This window comes from Sciurus vulgaris, assembly GCF_902686455.1.
Source record: "Sciurus vulgaris genome assembly, chromosome: 11".
Taxonomy (NCBI): domain Eukaryota; kingdom Metazoa; phylum Chordata; class Mammalia; order Rodentia; family Sciuridae; genus Sciurus; species Sciurus vulgaris.
The window spans coordinates 67,253,040-67,272,179 of NC_136472.1; the positions used below are offsets into that span (position 1 = coordinate 67,253,040).

A 19,140-nucleotide genomic window follows, 5' to 3' on the forward strand; every position below is an offset into this window, starting at 1 on the left:
TTTATTTAAATGCCTATTTGACCCCTTTCCCATGTTTATTTATTTAACAAGCATTATCTGTTAGGTACTATCTGAAACTCTTCATAAGTATTAATCCATATAATCCCCTGAACTCTAAGGGGTAGATACTAATTATGGCCATTTTATGGATGACAAAGTTTGCCAGAGCTTCTGTAGCTGAGAAGTGCTCTGTGGTCTCATTCATATTTCTGTTTTATGTTGTCCCTCCAGGCGTTCTGATGCTCTGAGGGAGTTTCTGATAAGAAAAGATGTCCAGCACTCTTGGCCACACTGTGGAATCTCCTAATCACACTAACCTAGACCCTTCTTTCTTCTTCCTCCTGGGCATCCCAGGTCTGGAACAATTCCACATGTGGCTCTCACTTCCTGTGTGCTGCCTGGGCACAGCCACAGTTGTGGGCAACATAGCCATCCTGGTTGTTGTTGCCACTGAGCCAGCTCTGCACAAGCCAGTGTTCCTTTTCCTGTGCATGCTCTCCACCATCGATTTGGCTGCCTCTGTCTCCACAGTTCCCAAGCTGCTGGCCATTCTCTGGTGTGGAGCTGGACATATCTCTGCCTCTGCCTGCCTGGCACAGATGTTCTTCATTCACACCTTCTGCATGATGGAGTCTACAGTGCTGCTGGCCATGGCCTTTGATCGCTATGTGGCCATCTGTCACCCACTTCGCTATGCTACTATTCTCACTGACGCCATCATTACCCGCATCGGGGTGGTAGCTGTGGTGCGAGGCTCCCTGCTCATGCTTCCATGTCCCTTCCTCATCAGGCGCTTGAGCTTCTGCCAAAGCCACGTGATCCCCCACACATACTGTGAGCACATGGCTGTGGTGAAGCTGGCCTGTGGAGACACCAGGCCTAACCGTGTGTATGGTCTGACAGCTGCACTGTTGGTCATTGGGGTTGACTTGTTCTGCATTGGACTCTCCTACGCCCTCATTGCACAAGCTGTCCTTCGCCTCTCATCCCATGAAGCCCGGTCCAAGGCCCTAGGGACCTGTGGCTCCCATGTCTGTGTCATCCTCATCTCTTACACACCAGCTCTTTTCTCTTTTTTCACGCACCGCTTTGGCCACCATGTTCCACTCCATGTTCATATTCTTTTGGCCAATGTCTATCTGCTCTTCCCACCTGCTCTTAACCCTGTGGTCTATGGAGTCAAGACCAAGGAGATTCGTGAAAGGGTTTTCAGGGTGTTCCACAGAGGACAGAGAACTGGGTTAAAGGCATCTGAGTGATTCTATATTATAGAAGGGATGTAGACCACAAAACTAAAACAAAAACAAAAAACACAAACTTTTCAAGGTTGAGACTGGAAAGAGGCTTTAATAGTGAGATGATAACCTTTGCAGAACCTTCTAGATCATTTTTAAGAATGATAAATCACAGAGGAGAGCAAGGAGGTTCCTCATTCTCCTCTCCATCCAGAGAAGTATAAGCATGGGAAGATTCTTCCAACCTAGGTAGTGCCTCAGCACAGAAAACAGCCATGGAGGCCCTGCAGAAATTCTGCCCAGCCCTGCCCCACATTTCTGAAGGGCCTCTGCACAGCCCTGGGTCCTCCCTGGTCCTGTCCCCAGTACCCCAGGCATGGATTTCTAATTTCACATCTTACACTGTCACTGCTATCTTACCATCTGCAAGGATCAGAAGATAAACCACTGTTAAAAGAAATTAGAACTTCAAGAAATCTATTATGTTTTTATTTAAATCCAATTATTTCTCCATCAAGCTTCAAACACAGGAAAAAGGAAGAGATCCACCAAAATTCACTATATTACTAGCCATAGATTGAGGACTTGAAACAGGATCTTTTAGTACAAGTCAGTAGGACTATGGATAAGGGTATAGGAGTGGTCAGGAATAGCTCTATTTCTTAACTCAGGATTCAGCCCATAGGTAACATTACACTCTCCATTCTCTAAGGAGTCAAAGTCTACATGACCTCGTATATCATTCTCTGACAATCAATTTTCAAATATTCTTATACATTCATACCCCTGGGAGGAACTTCCAGAAGTCATTGACTCTTATCTCCTGAACCTGTTAAGGACAGTGACCCAAACTAATCAAAATGGGAAGTCTTAGTTATTTCATTCTTTATTAACTAATCTATTAATTTATGAGGAAAAGAAGGTCAAACTCAATTCCAGTTAAGCATATGTGCTAAAAACTTCTTAACTGTATTCATGAAACTGGGATTGGAAACCAGTTATTGTACATTCTAAGCCTCTGATCTCCAAGAAAAGTGTCTTTAGAAAATTGGTCTATTATTCCATGAACAATTATCACTCTTTGGCTTTGTTAAATCTACACACTTTCTGCTTGTCATCCTCTCCACATGCCACATTACCCTTTAGATAGGTAGGAACCAAACCTCTTCCTGGACATTCACACACCCTCCCACCCTTGGAAAGCATCAGCCCTGAGGATAAAAAAAGCAGGATCCAGCTTTTGAAAACTCTCATTCTTGGGGAAATAAATGCTTTGAATGGAATGCTTCAGATAGGTGGGGATAAGTGGATTGTGTATATTGGAATTTAATTAAGTGTGCTGGGCACTTTATATTTCAAAACAAATATAATCATTATATCATTCTATAGGAAAACTGTCAGTGCATCAGCTTATACTAGTTTATTTTTCCCTTTTAACCTCAAACTGAGGTAATCTTAACAAATTTTTAATAGTTACATACAATTCTAAAACTACTATTCCTCAACTGAATTACTTATGTTGCCTTTCTTCCTTGACTATCTTGTTATCACAGAAACCTACAAATCTAACTCTGGGACAATCTTGTAATCTGTATAGATTTTTACACACGAAATATGGAGCGCTTTTGAAAAGAACCTACAGATAATCATGTTGGAAGCACTACTTGTTCAAAATTTCTTGAAAACTGGGATCTCAGCGATAGTTGTCTACATTTTTAACTGTTCCATGGTTTATATCATGTTTTTATCTCACATAACTCCCTTGTAGAACTCCTTCTCCTCAGGCTTCAAATGTTACACTAATTTCTGTTCCATAAACTTAAATGAAACAATTAGAATTATACTATCTCAAATCCTTGTGGACTTTCGGCATCTTTCTTGCTATATTCATTTGTATCTAACTCTACTCAAGAAACTTCATATGTTCTTGGAAGTTCAGACCAAGACCATGTGTTATTAGCCATCATCTACTTCTTCAAAATCTATTCAGCGTGACTTCTATAATCTCACATAATCCTTTTTTCTATCTCTGTAATGGTTTCCCTCTATTCTCCTAAACTTTTCTTCACAAATCTCACTTTCAAATGTTGATGTTTCTCAGGGATGCACCTTATTCCATTCAATCTCATTCCAGAGAAGTAAGGTCTGTAGAAGGAAGAACTGAATGCCCAGAACAGGGGAGAGAGCTTCCTGCAGGAGTACCACCTAATATATGTAAGGGCCTGCACTCTTCTTTGCACTGGGGAGCTTCTCTTGCTTTTTCATTTCTTCTTTGATTCATAATCTATGGAATGTTTAATGGATCCCTTTCAGTGCCACCATCTCTTGCTACTGATGATAAAATTTTGAACCCAACCTGGCTGTAATTATATTATTGAATTATATTAGAATTTGGAGTCTGTTTCTTGAAAGATTAGATAGTGAATGAAGGATTTTGTTTGTTTCAGCATTTCCCACCTGCTTTTCTTTGGTTTGGTGCTATTTGACTCAAAGGTTGATGCATAATTCACTAAGTGGAGAAAAATGAAAGAGCTCACTGTACTGACTCTTGTGATTGGTACAGGGCTGAATCCATGACTTAAGCTGGTGACTTCTGTGTCTGCTCTTCTCCTGCAAATACTGGGGAATAGGAACCTTTGTAATTGGAAAACAGGGACCTTTTTAATTAGTGGGCTTAGCTTGCAAAATATAAATCTAGAGATATTGATGCCCATCTTGTCATCATTTAAAAAGATCCTGACTGTAACTAAAGTCATTATTAAAAAAAAAAGAAAAGAAAAAAAAGAAAAAGATATAAAAATATGAAAACTACTATTGTTTAAATAACTGAATCAGGAGTAATCAAAGACATTTCTACTCCTATATACATTATGTAGTATAACACAAAAATTCATCTTTTTACTAAAGGCATTTTGAGTGGAATCTTTGTACTTTAAAATGAAAAGAATATTAATACCACTTCCTTGGAGAATAGGAACTCTTGGAACCACCACTCAATTAAGACCCCAACTGTAGCAGAAACAGATCTGAGTCCATACCCCAACCCCTCCTCTGCCACACACACACTCCTTCCCTTTCCCTGTGGAATAGCAGATGAGAAATGTGTTAGGGTTTTGATCTGAGCCATTGATTTCCAAATGTATTTCACAGATCTCACATCTATCTTCAGATTGCATTCCATACATTCTCATAGTGTCCCCTAAACAAGAAAGGATTAGTACATGAAGATTGATTAATAGAAAAATCTTCAAACTAAAGCATAGAGAAAAAATTGATGAAAGTAGCAAACAGGAGGCACAAATGACATGTGGGACACAGATATGGAGGACAGGAGAGGGGAAATGAGGGAAAATAAATACTTTAAGAGATGATGACAAATTCTAAAACTAATGAACTCAGAATTCATAGATGCAAGAAGTTCAGCAATAGGTTAAAGACAAAGAAAATCCACATTTGACATATAAGAGTTGAACCAGAAACATTAAATTTGAGCTGCTGGAAGTGAAAGGCAAGCTAAAGAAATATCCAAAGCAGTCAGGAAATGTACAAAGCGGTAAACTTAAGACAACACAAAGAACTGAAGGTATTTTTCATTGTTTTCTAACTTCCAAGTCCTGAAAGAAAAAAAAACTATAATTGTGTACCTACGAAATGTACACTTTAACCTTGATGGTGAAATAAAACAAGCAAAAACTTAGAGATTGTATAATAGAAGACACTCTTCCAACAACATACAAAGTGATTGCTTTAGGAAGAAGGAAAATAATGTCCCTTCCCTGTCAAACACCAGGCAATATGGAATTTAAAGCTCTAAGAATTCAATGATCAAAGAAGAGAGAATAGTAGTTTCATGCAATGTCAACACACCATTAAGAGGATTAAAGAACCAATTCTTTTTGTCCAACTTTACTTTTCTGATGCTAATTGTGCTCAGGAATTTCCATTTTGTCCTGTTTTGAGTCATCCTCTAGTATATTCTCATTTACAAAGGCACTACAATAGGTCCTTTCCTATGCCCATCTGTTTCCATCTCTCAACAATATTGAGCATAATCCATTATTCTTTTTTATCTATAAACACTCCCTTTTCTTGGCTTCTGGAGACACTATACATTCTATGTTGTTCTTCATTCTCATTAAACCTTTCTGCATAATTTAATTTCCTCTTCCTTTTCCTGTGGGTTTTCTTCATCTCCTTATTCTTAACATGTACACCCTGAATGAGAAAGAGTGTGGCAGCCAGGCACAGTACCTGTAATCCCAGCAGCTCAGGAGGCTGAGACAGGAGGATCCCAAGTCAAAGCCAGCCTCAGCAACATGAGGTACTGAGCAACTCAGTGAGACCCTGTCTCTAAATAAAATACAAAAAGAGGGCTTGGGATGTGGTTCAGTGGTTGAGTGCCCCTGCTTCAATCTCTGGTACACCTTCCCCCGCAAAAAAAAGAATATCCCTGGGTTCATCTGTCTTTCCTTTTTGTACATAGGCCCAAGACATTGAAATATAAATAGTCATAAATACAGTTGTGTGCTCTGACTCTTAAGCATATTAACTCAATGAATCATTGAAGCTCAGGTACTAGTTCGAGGTGAAGTTAGCTTCACTTCATCTTTTTCTGAATAGAACATTAAATCTCACTGCTAGGTTCTTTTCTTGTTTTGCTCTTTGTTTTACTTTCATCACCTTATTCAACTCTTACTCCTCATTCCTGTCACCAATTGGTGTCTTCTATAGTGTTTTAGCATAGGTTTTTAGATATATAAATATGGACTAACTTACTAAATGTTTATTCTATAGCTTGTATCCATTTTTTCTATTATACTATTATGTGGCTCAATTTCAACTAAATTGTTTTCTTAATGCATTTGTCTTATTAGCTATAGTTTACTTTTTCCATTTGATTATTTTATAAATTTTCATAGTATGCAACCAGGAATAATTTCCTAACCATCCCAGATTGTGGATATCTATGTTTTTTCAGTATTTCTGTAGCCACAAATGATCTTATGATGATCATCTTTGCCCTCGCCCCCCCCCCCACACACACACACACATGCTTCATTGTGGAACTGTGTTTTAGTCAGCTTTTTCACTGCTGTGACCCAAAGACCTGACAAGAACAATTTTAAAAGTTTATCAAATTTCAAAGTTTATCTTGGGACTTATTCCATACATGGCAAACTCCTTTCCTCAAGTTCAAGATAAGGCAGAACATCATGGTGCAAGTGTATGAAAGCAACTGGGGACATGGCATCAGGAAGCAGAAAGAGAGAATGAGAGGGAGCTCTCCCTACTATGACAAAATATAAATCCAAAGGCACACCTTCAAGGATTCACCTCCTCCAGCCACACTCTGCCTGTCCTGAGTTACCACCCAGTTAATTCCTATCATGGGATTAATGCACTGATTAAGTAAGGTTCTCAAAATCCAATCATTCCATCTTGAACTTTCTTACATTGTCTCACAAATGAGTTCCTGGGGGACCCTTCATGTCCAAACCATAACAAACTGGAAATATTTTATTTAGAATATACACATAGGAGTGGGCTTTCTGAGTGATCAACTATGAATATTCCTGTTAATGTTATAGCCTTTAAGCTAGTGGTCAACTTTGGAACAAAAATATGAAACAAGACTGTAAAGTCATATTTTTGAAGTGCTGAGAAAAAATTCCATGAACTGGTGTTATATGTTCCAATTAAAATATTCTTCAAAAAGTAGATAAAATAAATACTTATTCATATAAACAAAAGATGAAGGGGAATATTAAAGTATGTTATTCAGTACACATAGTAATAAAAACTGATGTAAAAAACAGAACTGTAGAAATAAACGCAATAACCAAGGAAAATATTTGAGTAAACACAAATGAATATTTACTCTTTGACATGGTGGAAACAGCATCATATAAATTCCTCTGCAGCAAAATGTAAAACTGAATAATGAAAAAAATGGTATTGGAGAAAACACAACAATAGTGATAATACCAATTTCATTAGTCTAAAAAGGGTAAGGAAAAAGTATAGGTCTAAATTAAAATAAACAGAAACAAAGGAAACTTGGGGAAAAGTTTCAGTGATTAGAGTAATGTTTATAGCAGCTCTATTCACAATAGCTAGATTGTGGAACCAACATAGATGCCCTTCAACAGATGAATGGATAAAGAAAGTGTGGTATATATACACAATGGAATATTATTCAGTCATAAAGAAAAATAATATTATGGCATTTGCAGAAATTACCCTTGATAGGATATTTTTAAAACCATGTACAACATATAAAATGATAATACCCAATGACCATGCTGACTTTATTCCAGAACATAAAGCTAGTTAAATTTTGAAAACTAACCAATTTACCACATTAAGTGAATAAAAAGAGTTTAATATGACCATTTCAATAAAGAAAGATAAGTTAATTAAAATTAAAACACCCACTGATAATTGAAAACAGCAAGAAAGCAATCAGACAAGCAAAAACTTCCAAAAAAGTAGAAGTGTTCTTTCGCAGCCCAATAAATGGCATTTAAAAGTCCCACATATAATACTTGCTTTTTGGTAATGTAATGAATATTTTCCTTCTACAATCATGAACAGAGATGGAAGCCTTCAGCACCACCTTCTGTTCAATGTTGTATTGAAGATTCTACACAGTGTAAAAATAAAGATATAAAGATTGCAAAAAAGTAAAAATATCTTTGTTTGCATGTGACATGATTGCATCTGTAGAAAATGCTCAGGAATTGTTAGAATCAAAAATGATCTTAGGGTAACTGTACAAAAGGTCTACACTTAACAATCTGATTTGTTTCTTCATTCTTCTTTGAAAATATTCTTCATAATTACATCATAAAGCAGAAAAGACTGTAATAAATTAATAAAGTTTATATTGTGAAGTATCAAAACACTCCTAAAATAAATTATGGTAACTTGAGTAGTAAGTCAAACCATGTTTGTGAAATTGAAGTTTCAATATTTTTCAGACATCAATTCATCAAATGTTTATCTGTAGAGTCAATGCAATCCAAATTAAAATCCCCGAAAGCATCTTCAAAACGTTACAAGCTGATTGTATAATTCACACAGAAAAAGAAAAATGCCAAAAATAGCATAAATGATCTTGAAAAAGTTGAGTAACATTCGAAGACTTAGACTACTATGAATACCTTTATAAAGGTACAATAATTGGAAGTGTTGTATCAATGTAAACAGGACAAAGGGATCAATGCATCTTAACATGTATCAAAACAGACCCACATATATATAGTCAATTGTTATTGCACTTAGGCAAAAGTCTTAATTAGTATAAAATAAAGGATAAAATTGTAAAGTTTCAAAGAAAATGTACAATAATAGTTTGGAGCAGGTGACTATTACTTAGGACACACACACATAAAAAGTGTGACCATAAAAATTGTATGTTGAACTTTAAATACAAACTTGATCATCAAAACAGTCACGAAAATGAAAAGTCCTGCCACTGTTTATTTTCTTCTACCTGAATATAACTAAATACGTCAAACCACCTACTTTTGCAGATATCTTCTCCCTCTTGTCTTATGGTGGATGACTGGTCCCATTCTTCTTACCGGAGACCCTTGCATGCAAGCTGTGGAAGGTCATCTCATCACCCCTCCTTTGCTAAGCAAGCAGGTGCTCTCATGGATCCAGTTCTCTCCACACTATCACTCCTCCTTTGTCTCTGGTAGCTGGTGCCAGCCTTGACATGTGCATTACTTTCCTTAATCATAAAACAAGTCGTGCTTTTAAAATTCAAATTTACTTTTTAAATTTACCCTTTTATTTTTAATTGGTAAAACATGACTGTGTGTGCTCATATTTTACAATGTGATATTTTCCTGTATGTGTACATTGTGGAATGATTGTGTCAAGTGATTAACATATCCATCACCTTATGCATACCCTTTTGTCAACACAGTCCCATTTCCCACCCCACTTATACCCACAGCTTCTGGGAACTATTCTATTTTCCACCTCAAACAATTCCAAACCCTAACAATTTTCCTTCTCCTCTACCACCTCCTGCCCCCGCTCCTCCTCTTCCCTACCCCTCCTCCTTTCTTTTTCTTTTCTTTTCTTTTTTTTTTTTTTTTTTTTTTTTGGTACCAGGAATTTAATCCAGGACTGCTTTACTACAGAGCCACATCCTCAGCCCTTCTTATTTTTTATTTTGAGACAGGCTTAGGGCCTTGATAAATTGCTGAAGCTAGCCTGGAACTTAGAATCCTCCCGTCTCAGCCTCCTGAGTTGCTAGGATTATGCAAACCATAGCACCTGGCAAAAGTTTATCTTTATATTACTTGCTGGGGTAAAATTCCCTAAAGTTTTCATATGCACAGATTTTTCCATATCCCAACTCTTTAACTCATCCTAGGATGACTTTGGTTTATGTATTCCAAAATTAAATGATTCTTTCCAAAAAATTAGCTATAACCTCCAAGAAGCTTAATCCATAAAAAATAATTTACATTTTATTTGATCTATCAGCAGAGTAACATTATGAATCTATTTCCTTGACTTCTTTGTTTTCTTTCTGAAGCAGTTTTATCTTGGCTTCTTTTTCTGTCTCATATTTGTGTACATTTTTAAATGTAGGAGATCATCTGCTCCAGGTGCTATTTCCCCTCTTTTTCTCACTATCCTCACTTGCTAGGAAATCTGTGTCAATAGCATCAACTCCTATAATTTTGATTTACTATCCCGATCACGTCCTTTTTTGTCAGCTTGCTCCTTGCTCTCTAGAACTACCTTTCTGCTTGTTCCCATCCTTCACTTGGATGCTTCAAGTCACACATCCCAAGTTCATCATAAGTTGATCTATATTTACACTCTTCTACACCTGGTCCTTCTCTAACCACACCTGGGCATATGAATAATATCTCATTGCACCCCACTGCATGTTCCAGCACCTAGGATTATTTTTAAGTATTAAGTATTATCAGTTTTACCTTTACATGTCTTCTAAATCCATCTACCTTTATTTTTCGTCTTTCACCGCCCTTTAATTCAGTTCCAGATGTAGCCTCTTTCTCTTGGATTACTGGTGCTGCTGCCTATCCAATGTCATTCTCTTACCTCAAGAACATCATCTCACATCATAGACCATGCCCCCCACACAAACATCTCAAGTATTCCAGTCACATTTATTATCTTTTATTACATTAAGTGTGCCATGATACCTCCTTTCATTTAACATTTTTTGGGGGGTTACTGAGAATTGAACTCAGGGCACTCATCCCAAACCCTTTTTTGTATTTTATTTAGAGACAGGATCTTACTGAGTTGCATAGCACCTTACTAAGTTGCTGAGGGTGACTTTGAACTTGGAATCTTCTTGCGTCAGCTTTCCGAGTCGATGGCATTACAGGTATGCACCACTGTGCTTGGCCTCATTTAAAATTTTTAAGTTCCCAGAATGCTCTCACTTCCAACCCCTCAAACGTATACCATATTGAAATGCTACTCGAGCCTTTGGCCTTAGATCAAGATGGTATTACCTCAGGAAATCCTGACAAGGAGATTAATTCCCTTCAATGCTTTTATATCACAGGGTGCTTTTGTTTAAAGCATTTATCTCAGTCTATAATTCTATATTTGCTTGATTTCTTATTTATTGTTCTATTCCTTCACCCTGACTAGACCAGAGTTTCATGAGAACAGTGAAAATTACTTCATTAATCACTTTAATGAAATCTACCATATTTTTCAAAGAGAGTAGAAACTCTCCCTCAATTTTTGAATGAACAAATGCTTTCTTCTTTAAATATATTTAAAGAAACTGCCGAACCACAGAATTTAAATTCCTCTGTATTTGTGTACCTAAGACAATTCACACCTTCCCACCTATATCAGGAATACCTTGCTTTTATGAGTGGAGATATTTTTCTATTTATGTAGGTTCTCAGGTTGTATTAATTAAAAAAAAAATCTCTGTGTTAAATTCCTTCTTGCACTTTTGGGGTTTAACATCTTAGGAATTCATTTTCTCTGTGGGCCTTTCTCTCATGCCTCCAAAGGAGGCCTGTTACCCTTAGAGATCACTTAGTTGTTTACTACTGCCCATAAATTCTTGACATTCTTAAACTGTGTGTCATATCTCAGAGGAGAATATATCTTCATCTCATGACAAAGCTTCTTTCTCAAAATGCTCTGTTTGCCCAGTAGGAAACTCCTTCCATTGTGAAGACATCAGACTGTGACTCTCTGCTCATAACCACAGTAAGTTCTAAAACCATATCAAGGCCACACTGGCTGAACCTTGGATCATTTGTTGCCTCTTTCCAAATAGAGTGCTGTTTTGGTTACAACCTGCAAAAGAGATTGACCTTGCCTTATGCCCTAGCAGTATACACAGGCTCGTAAAGCATTTGTAAAAGTAGTTAAGGGTAGAATGAGAAAATATGAGGATTATATGGTAGAAGAGAAAATACTTGTCTATAAAAGAACTTCTATACTATTTTCAGTATTAATAGTATACTAACTGTTTTTATAAGGAAACCACATTTTATGTCATGCTAGAATCTAATTGTTAAAAAAAAAAAATGGCAAAAGCAATTCTTTTCCTGTGAGCTCAAATCTTTTCCTTCTCTTAATTGTAGCAAACAAACGTCAACCAAGGAGAAACACCAAGAAGAAAATAGGGAAAACCAAACATAGAATTACTATATGATCCAGCAGTCCCACTTCTGGTTATGTTCACAAAAGATTTTACATCAGTATGTCAAAGAGACATCTGAAAACTCATGTTCATTGCAACGTTATTCACAATTACTAAGTTATGGACTCATGGATAAAGAAGAGATGATACATATAAATAATTGGCATTCAGTCTTAAAAAAGAAAATCTGTCTTTTTAAACATTACTGGAATTAGATAACGTTATGCTTAGTGAAATAATCCAAACACAGAAAGACAATACTTCATGCTCTCACTTACATGTGAAATCTAAAACAATTGAAGTTCTAATATCAGAGAGTAGAATGGTAGTTACCAGAGTCTGCAGGGTAGGGTAATAGGCAGTTGATGGTCAAAGGGGACAAAGCCTCAGTTAGGAGGAATGAGTCTGATTTTTAGGTCAGTTGCAGAGTCTTGAATATAGCTAATGGTTGAATGATGTACATTTCAATATCACTAAGACTCAATTTGTAATATTCTAATGAAAATATTTAACATTTCCGGTGATGGGTACACTAATTAATTTAAACGTTTAATATTGTATTAAAATTATTAAACCACTTTATGTCCCACCAATATGTACAACTATAATTTGTCTATATGTGATAAAATAAGTAAACCAAACACGCATCTTAAAAGGAAAATGGAATATTCCAAAGAAAAAAGTTATGTGATATGAGTGTAAATAACATATGATAATAATATATATAAAATATATAATACTTTTCAAAAAAGAATCAGGTTTTGTGCAATCTAATGGCTCTCTTCTGGAATCATATCTAAAACCTCAGAGAAAAAGCTAATATTTTCTCTACACCTGACTGTGCCTTTGATTCATTAAATTGTGTTACAGATATGCTCAGATGATGTTACTTTTCATCAAATTACATTCATCATAAGCATAATGATTTTTCCCTCATGAGAGATTATATTTTTTAAACACCACAGCTGTGAGAAATATCTGAAAGGAAATAAATACACCTAGTTGTATAGAATTATCTCTTGTGACACCACAAGAGAATTTTTTTCTTTCAGTTTTCTCTGCATTTAATAGTAACTAAGTCAAAAACAGACCTATAACTAAAATAATTAACTTGCCTACCTCCTACTTTAAAGATATCATTTTAAAACTTTGCTACTAAAAAAAGACTTAATATTTCTTTTTTTTTTTTTTCTTGCTCACAAAACTGCCATAGCATTCACCATGGCAAAAATATTGACAATGGAATGTCTTGAAAAATCAACAATTGTTGTAAAGAGACAATATTCTAAATAAAATTAAATGTTATCTACCTCTGAAGTCAGGATGCAAGGGATTTAAAAACCAAGATTTGATGTTCAATTGTGTTTGCATCACAGCTCAGAGAGCCCTCTGCACAATGAAAGCATTTGGGTTTCTTTTGAGTGAAAGTGTATAGGCCGAAATGATTTTAAACAAGGGAATATTGATTCTAGAGCAGATTGTTGGGAGACCTGTGAAGAAATGAGGAGCGATGGCAGTGAGGCAGGTTACAGAAGCAGTAATCCTGTAGGGTGCAAATGAAAGAATTGAAGGAAAGAAAGCCACAGGATAGGGGAGCAACTGAATGTGGAAAGAGCAGGCTGGTTTGCAGGTTTCAGATTTGACTGGTTTGGTGACCATACAGGATAAAAAGAACATGAAAACCAATTATTAGTATAATCGATAATAATATAAATTATCTTTTAAGTACAGATGTCTAATTTTGAACACAATTCCGACAGTTTCTTAAATATGATGGATAAGTCATTCTTGCTCACTAGATAAGATAAAATTTCTACTCAGTGGTTACAAAGTTTCAGTCATACAAATTGAGTTCTAGAGATCTTCTGTACAGCATTGTACCTATTATTAACAATACTGTGTCATACATTTAAATTTTTAAGAGGGTAGAAATCATATTCATCATTTTATATTGATTTTTAAAAATCGTATTACTTGTACTAAATTCTATACGTAAAATTCTCTAGGACTCAACCCCAGGAAAAGAAAAGTGCTAGGATATGTGTCCATTAAATGACTTTAAGTTGGAATATTCAGCCATACATCTTTTAATTTCCTGTTAAGCTATTATTTTGCTACCTCCTAAGAAGTGTATGCAAAAAACTATAAACAAATATCTCTATATGCAATCTACAACATAGTTTATTTGTTACAAGTCTTTTGAAGTTCATTATAACAAATTCTTGTCAGACAATAAAATATAAATGGATATCTTTATCAACTTGGAATGAAATGGCTAAAAAACTCAGTTGATCATAATTGTACACTAAAAATATCTAGTTCTGGGCTGGGGAAATAGCTCAGTTGGTAGAGTGCTCGCCTCGTAAGCACAAGGTCCTGGGTTCAATCCCCAGCACTGAAAAAAAAAAAAAAAAAAAAAATCTAGTTCTTATTAGTTAAAACACTCAAGTAAAATTGGGAGAAATATGAAGGAAACAAGCACAACCACTAGATTCCAAAAATTTTTTGAAAAAATAGAGAAACATTGAGAAAAACTAGAATCATAATTATGTGGTGGTCCAGACTGGAATAATCGTAACTGAGCATAATACAAATAGAGTTTTGAGGTTTATGTTGAAATTTCCCTGGATATTCAACACTGTAATTGTCTGGGTTTTCTGTTTGTTTATTTGTTTGTTGCTCTCTGTTCTTGAGAGTGTTAAGGATCGGGTTCAGTGGCTCATGTATGCTAGGCAAATGTTCTGCCATTGAGCTGTACCCCCAGTTCAAACAATTGTGACTTTTAAGACTACCATCTACTGCTGAAATCCTGAAACTTTCCGGTAATTTATCTTTAATTACTATAAGTGATGGACTCCAAAAATTATTTGGTTATAGCCTCATCCTATATGAAAACAGTTGAAAAATAATGTTCAATAATGATTATGATTTGTGATAGTAAAATTGAAATTTTCTCTTCTCATAGGAAAATATGTCTGCATCTTTCAAAGGCTCCAATAGCTCCAAGTTCCAGGTCTCCGAGTTCATCCTGATGGGACTCCCAGGCATTCACAGCTGGCAGCACTGGCTCTCCTTGCCTTTGGCCCTGCTCTATCTCTCAACGATTGGTGCAAACATCCTCATCCTCACCACCATCTACCAGGACCCTGCTCTGAAGCAGCCTATGTACCTTTTCCTGGGCATCCTCTCTGTGGTGGACATGGGCCTGGCCACCACCATCGTGCCCAAGATCCTGGCCATCTTCTGGTTTGATGCCAAGGCCATTAGCCTCCCAGAGTGCTTTGCTCAGATTTATGCCATTCACTGCTTTATAGCCATGGAGTCTGGTATCTTCCTCTGCATGGCTTTTGATAGATATGTAGCTATTTGTCATCCTCTTCGCTACCCTTTGATTGTCACCAATTCCTTTATCATCAAAGCTACCCTGTTCATGGTGCTTAGAAATGGCTTGGGTGTCATCCCAGTGCCTGTACTTGCAGCGCAGCGTCATTATTGTTCCAGGAATGAAATTGAACATTGCCTGTGCTCTAATCTTGGGGTCACAAGCCTGGCTTGTGATGACAGGAGGCCCAACAGTATTTGCCAATTGGTCCTGGCGTGGCTTGGAATGGGGAGTGATCTCTGTCTTATTATATTGTCCTATGTCCTGATTCTGCGCTCCGTCCTCAGGCTGAGCTCTGCTGAAGCTGTCTCCAAGGCTCTGAGCACTTGCAGCTCCCATCTCATCCTCATCTTCTTCTTCTATACTGTTGTTGTAGTCATTTCAGTAACTCACCTGGCAGAGACTAAGGCTACGCTGATTCCAGTTCTACTCAATGTGCTGCACAACACCATCCCTCCTTTCCTCAACCCTATTGTTTATGCACTTAGGACCAAAGAACTTAGGGAAGGCTTCCGAAAGGTGTTTTGCTTAGGTTTACAAAAGAAATAAGAACCTAGATGCCAAATTACACTGTGCCAAATTATACATTTGCCAAATTATACTGTTAGATGCATAAACAAATATGGAATAATAAATTCCATCATTATATAGAATTGTAATGCACCAATTAAAAAATTGTGGGAAAAATGTGGAATATTCCAAATAAAATGAGGGAAAATAATCTGAGGACAAAGGGTCTCAACTTTCTTAATGATCTAAATTTTAATAATTAGTATATATTTATATATAAATTTTTTCTGATTTTTTAATTGTAAACAAATGGGATACATGTTGTTTCTCTGTTTGTACATGGCGTAAAGGCATACCATTTGTGTAATCATAAATTTACATAGGGTAATGATGTTTGATTAATTCTGTTATATTTTCCCTTCCCCCCACCCTTCCCACCCCTCTTTTACCTCTATACAGTTCTTCCTTCCTCCATTCTTGCCCCCCTCCCTAACCCTAACTCTAATCCTAACACTAACCCCTACCTCCTCCCATTATGTGTCATCATCCACTAATCAGCAAGATCATTCATCCTTTGGTATTTTGAGATTGGCTTATCTCACTTAGCATGATATTCTCCAATTTCATTCATTTACCTGCAAATGCCATAATTTTATCATTCTTTATGGCAGAGTAATATTCCATTGTATACATATACCACAGTTTCTTTATCCATTCATCAACTGAAGGGCATCTAGGTTGGTTCCACAATCTGGCTATTGTGAATTGAGCAGCTATGAACATTGATGTGGATGTATCTCTGTAGTATACTGATTTTAAGTCCTTTGGGTATAGGCCAAGGAGTGGAATAGCTGGGTCAAATGGTGGTTCCATTCCAAGTTTTCTAAGGAATCTCTACACTGCTTTCCAGAGTGGCTGCACTAATTTGCAGCCCCACCAGCAATGTATGAGTGTACCTTTCTCCCCACATCCTCGCCAACACCTGTTGTTGCTTGTATTCTTGATAATAGCCATTCTAATTGGGGTGAGATGGAATCTTAGGGTGGTTTTGATTTTCATTTCTCTTATTACTAGAGATGTTGAACATTTTTCCATATGTTTGTTGATTGCTTGTAGATCTTCTTCTGTGAAGTGTCTATTCATTTCCTTAGCCCATTTGTTGACTGGATTATTTGTATTCTTGGTGTAAAGTTTTTTGAGTTCTTTATAGATTCTGGAGATTAGTGCTCTATCAGAAGTATGATTGGCAAAGATTTTCTCCCACTCTGTAGGCTCTTTCTTCACATTGCTGATAGTTTCCTTTGCTGAGAGAAAGCTTTCTAGTTTGAATCTATCCCAGTTGTTGATTCTTGCTTTTATTTCTTGTGCTATGGGAGTCCTGTTGAGGAAGTCTAGTCTTAAGCCGACATGTTGAAGATCTGGACCTACTTTTTCTTCTATAAGATGCAAGGTCTCTGGTCTGATTCCGAGGTCCTTAATCCATTTTGAGTTTAGTTTTGTGCATGGTGAGAGATATGGGTTTAGTTTCATTCTATTGCATATGGATTTCCAATTCTCCCAGCACCATTTGTTGAAGAGGCTATCTTTTCTCCATTGCATATTTTTGGCCCCTTTGTCTAGTATGAGAAAATTGTGTTTATTTGGGTTTGTGTCCGTGTCCTCTATTCTGTACCATTGATCTACCTTTCTATTTTGGTACCAATACCATGCCGTTTTTGTTACTATTGCTTTGTAGTAGAGTTGAAGATCTGGTATTGCGATACCCCCTGTTTCACTCTTCCTGCTAAAGATTGCTTTAGCTATTCTGGGTTTCTTATTCTTCCAGATGAATTTCATAATTGCTTGCTCTATTTCTGTAAGGTACATTATTGGGATTTTAGTTGGAATTGCATTGAATCTGTATAGCACTTTTGGTAGTATGGCCATTTTGACAATATTAATTCTGCCTATCCAAGAACATGGGGGATCTTTCCATCTTCTAAGGTTTTCTTTAATTTCTTTCTTTAGTGTTCTGTAGTTCTCATTGTAGAGGTCTTTCACCTCTTTTGTGAGATTGATTCCCAAGTATTTTATTTTTTTCGAGGCTATTGTGAATGGGATAGTTTTCCTAATTTCTCTTTCTGAAGATTCATCACTTATGTATAAAAATGTGTTGGATTTATGGGCATTGATCTTATATCCCGCTACTTTACTGAATTTACTTATGAGTTCTAAAAGTTTTCTGGTGGAATTTCCTGGTTCCTCTAAGTATATAATCATATCATCAGCAAATAGGGATAGTTTGAGTTCTTCTTTTCCTATTCGTATCCCTTTAATTTCTTTGGTCTGTCTAACTGCTCTGGCTAGAATTTCAAGAACGATATTGAATAGAAGTGGTGAAAGAGGGCATCCCTGCCTTGTTCCAGTTTTTAGGGGGAATGCTTTCAGTTTTTCACCATTTAGAATGATATTAGCCATGGGCTTAGCATAAATGGCCTTTACAATGTTAAGGAATGTTCCCACTATCCCTATTTTTTCTAGTGTTTTGAGCATGAAGGGATGCTGTATTTTATCAAATGCTTTTTCTGCATCTATTGAAATAATCATGTGGTTCTTGACTTTAAGTCTGTTTATATGGTGAATTACATTTATTGATTTTCTGATGTTGAACCAACCTTGCATCCCTGGGATGAAACCCACTTGATCATGGTGCACTATCTTTTTAATATGTTTTTGTATGCGATTTGCTAAAATTTTGTTGAGAATTTTTGCATCGATGTTCGTTAAGGATATCAGTCTGAAATTTTCTTTCCTCCACGTGTCTCTGTCTGGTTTAGGTATCAGGGAAATATTGGCTTCATAGAATGAATTTGGGAGGGTTCCCTCCTCTTCTGTTTTATGGAATACTTTGAGAAGTATTAGAATGAGCTCTTGTTTAAAGGTTATGTAGAACTCGGCTGAGAACCCATCTGGTCCCGGACTTTTCTTTGTTGGTAGGCTTTTGATGACTTCTTCAATTTCAGTACTTGAAATTGGTCTATTTAAATTGTGTATATCCTCCTCATTCAGTTTAGGCAATTCATATGTCTCTAGAAACCTGTTGATGTCTTTGAAATTTTCTATTTTGTTGGAGTATAGATTTTCAAAATAGCTTTTAATTATGTTTTGTATTTCAATCGTGTCTTTTGTGATATTACCTTGTTCATTCTGAATTTTAGTGATTTGGGTTTTCTCTCGTCTTCTCTTTGTTAGTGTGGCTAAAGGTTTACCAATTTTGTTTATTTTTTTGAGAACCAACAATTTATTTTGTTAATTTTTCCGATTGTTTCTTTTGTTTCAATTTCGTTGATTTCAGCTCT

At 36.4% G+C, this 19,140-nt stretch overlaps 2 protein-coding genes across 2 annotated transcripts; both read left to right on the forward strand.

The window, feature by feature from the left end:
- Positions 1 to 269: 269 nt before the first annotated feature.
- Positions 270 to 1,259, forward strand: LOC306640441 (olfactory receptor 52P1; the record flags this gene model as incomplete). The annotated part of the gene is made up of 1 exon (XM_079104721.1): positions 270 to 1,259. One exon carries the CDS (start codon positions 270 to 272, stop codon positions 1,257 to 1,259), a length of 990 nt encoding a protein of 329 aa, XP_078960847.1.
- Positions 1,260 to 11,422: 10,163 nt separating this feature from the next.
- Positions 11,423 to 15,841, forward strand: LOC306640455 (olfactory receptor 56B1-like; the record flags this gene model as incomplete). The annotated part of the gene is made up of 2 exons (XM_079104739.1): positions 11,423 to 11,471; positions 14,876 to 15,841. The coding sequence occupies exon 2, from the start codon at positions 14,882 to 14,884 to the stop codon at positions 15,839 to 15,841; it is 960 nt and encodes a 319-aa protein (XP_078960865.1). The 5' UTR covers positions 11,423 to 11,471; positions 14,876 to 14,881.
- Between the last annotated feature and the right edge of the window lie 3,299 nt (positions 15,842 to 19,140).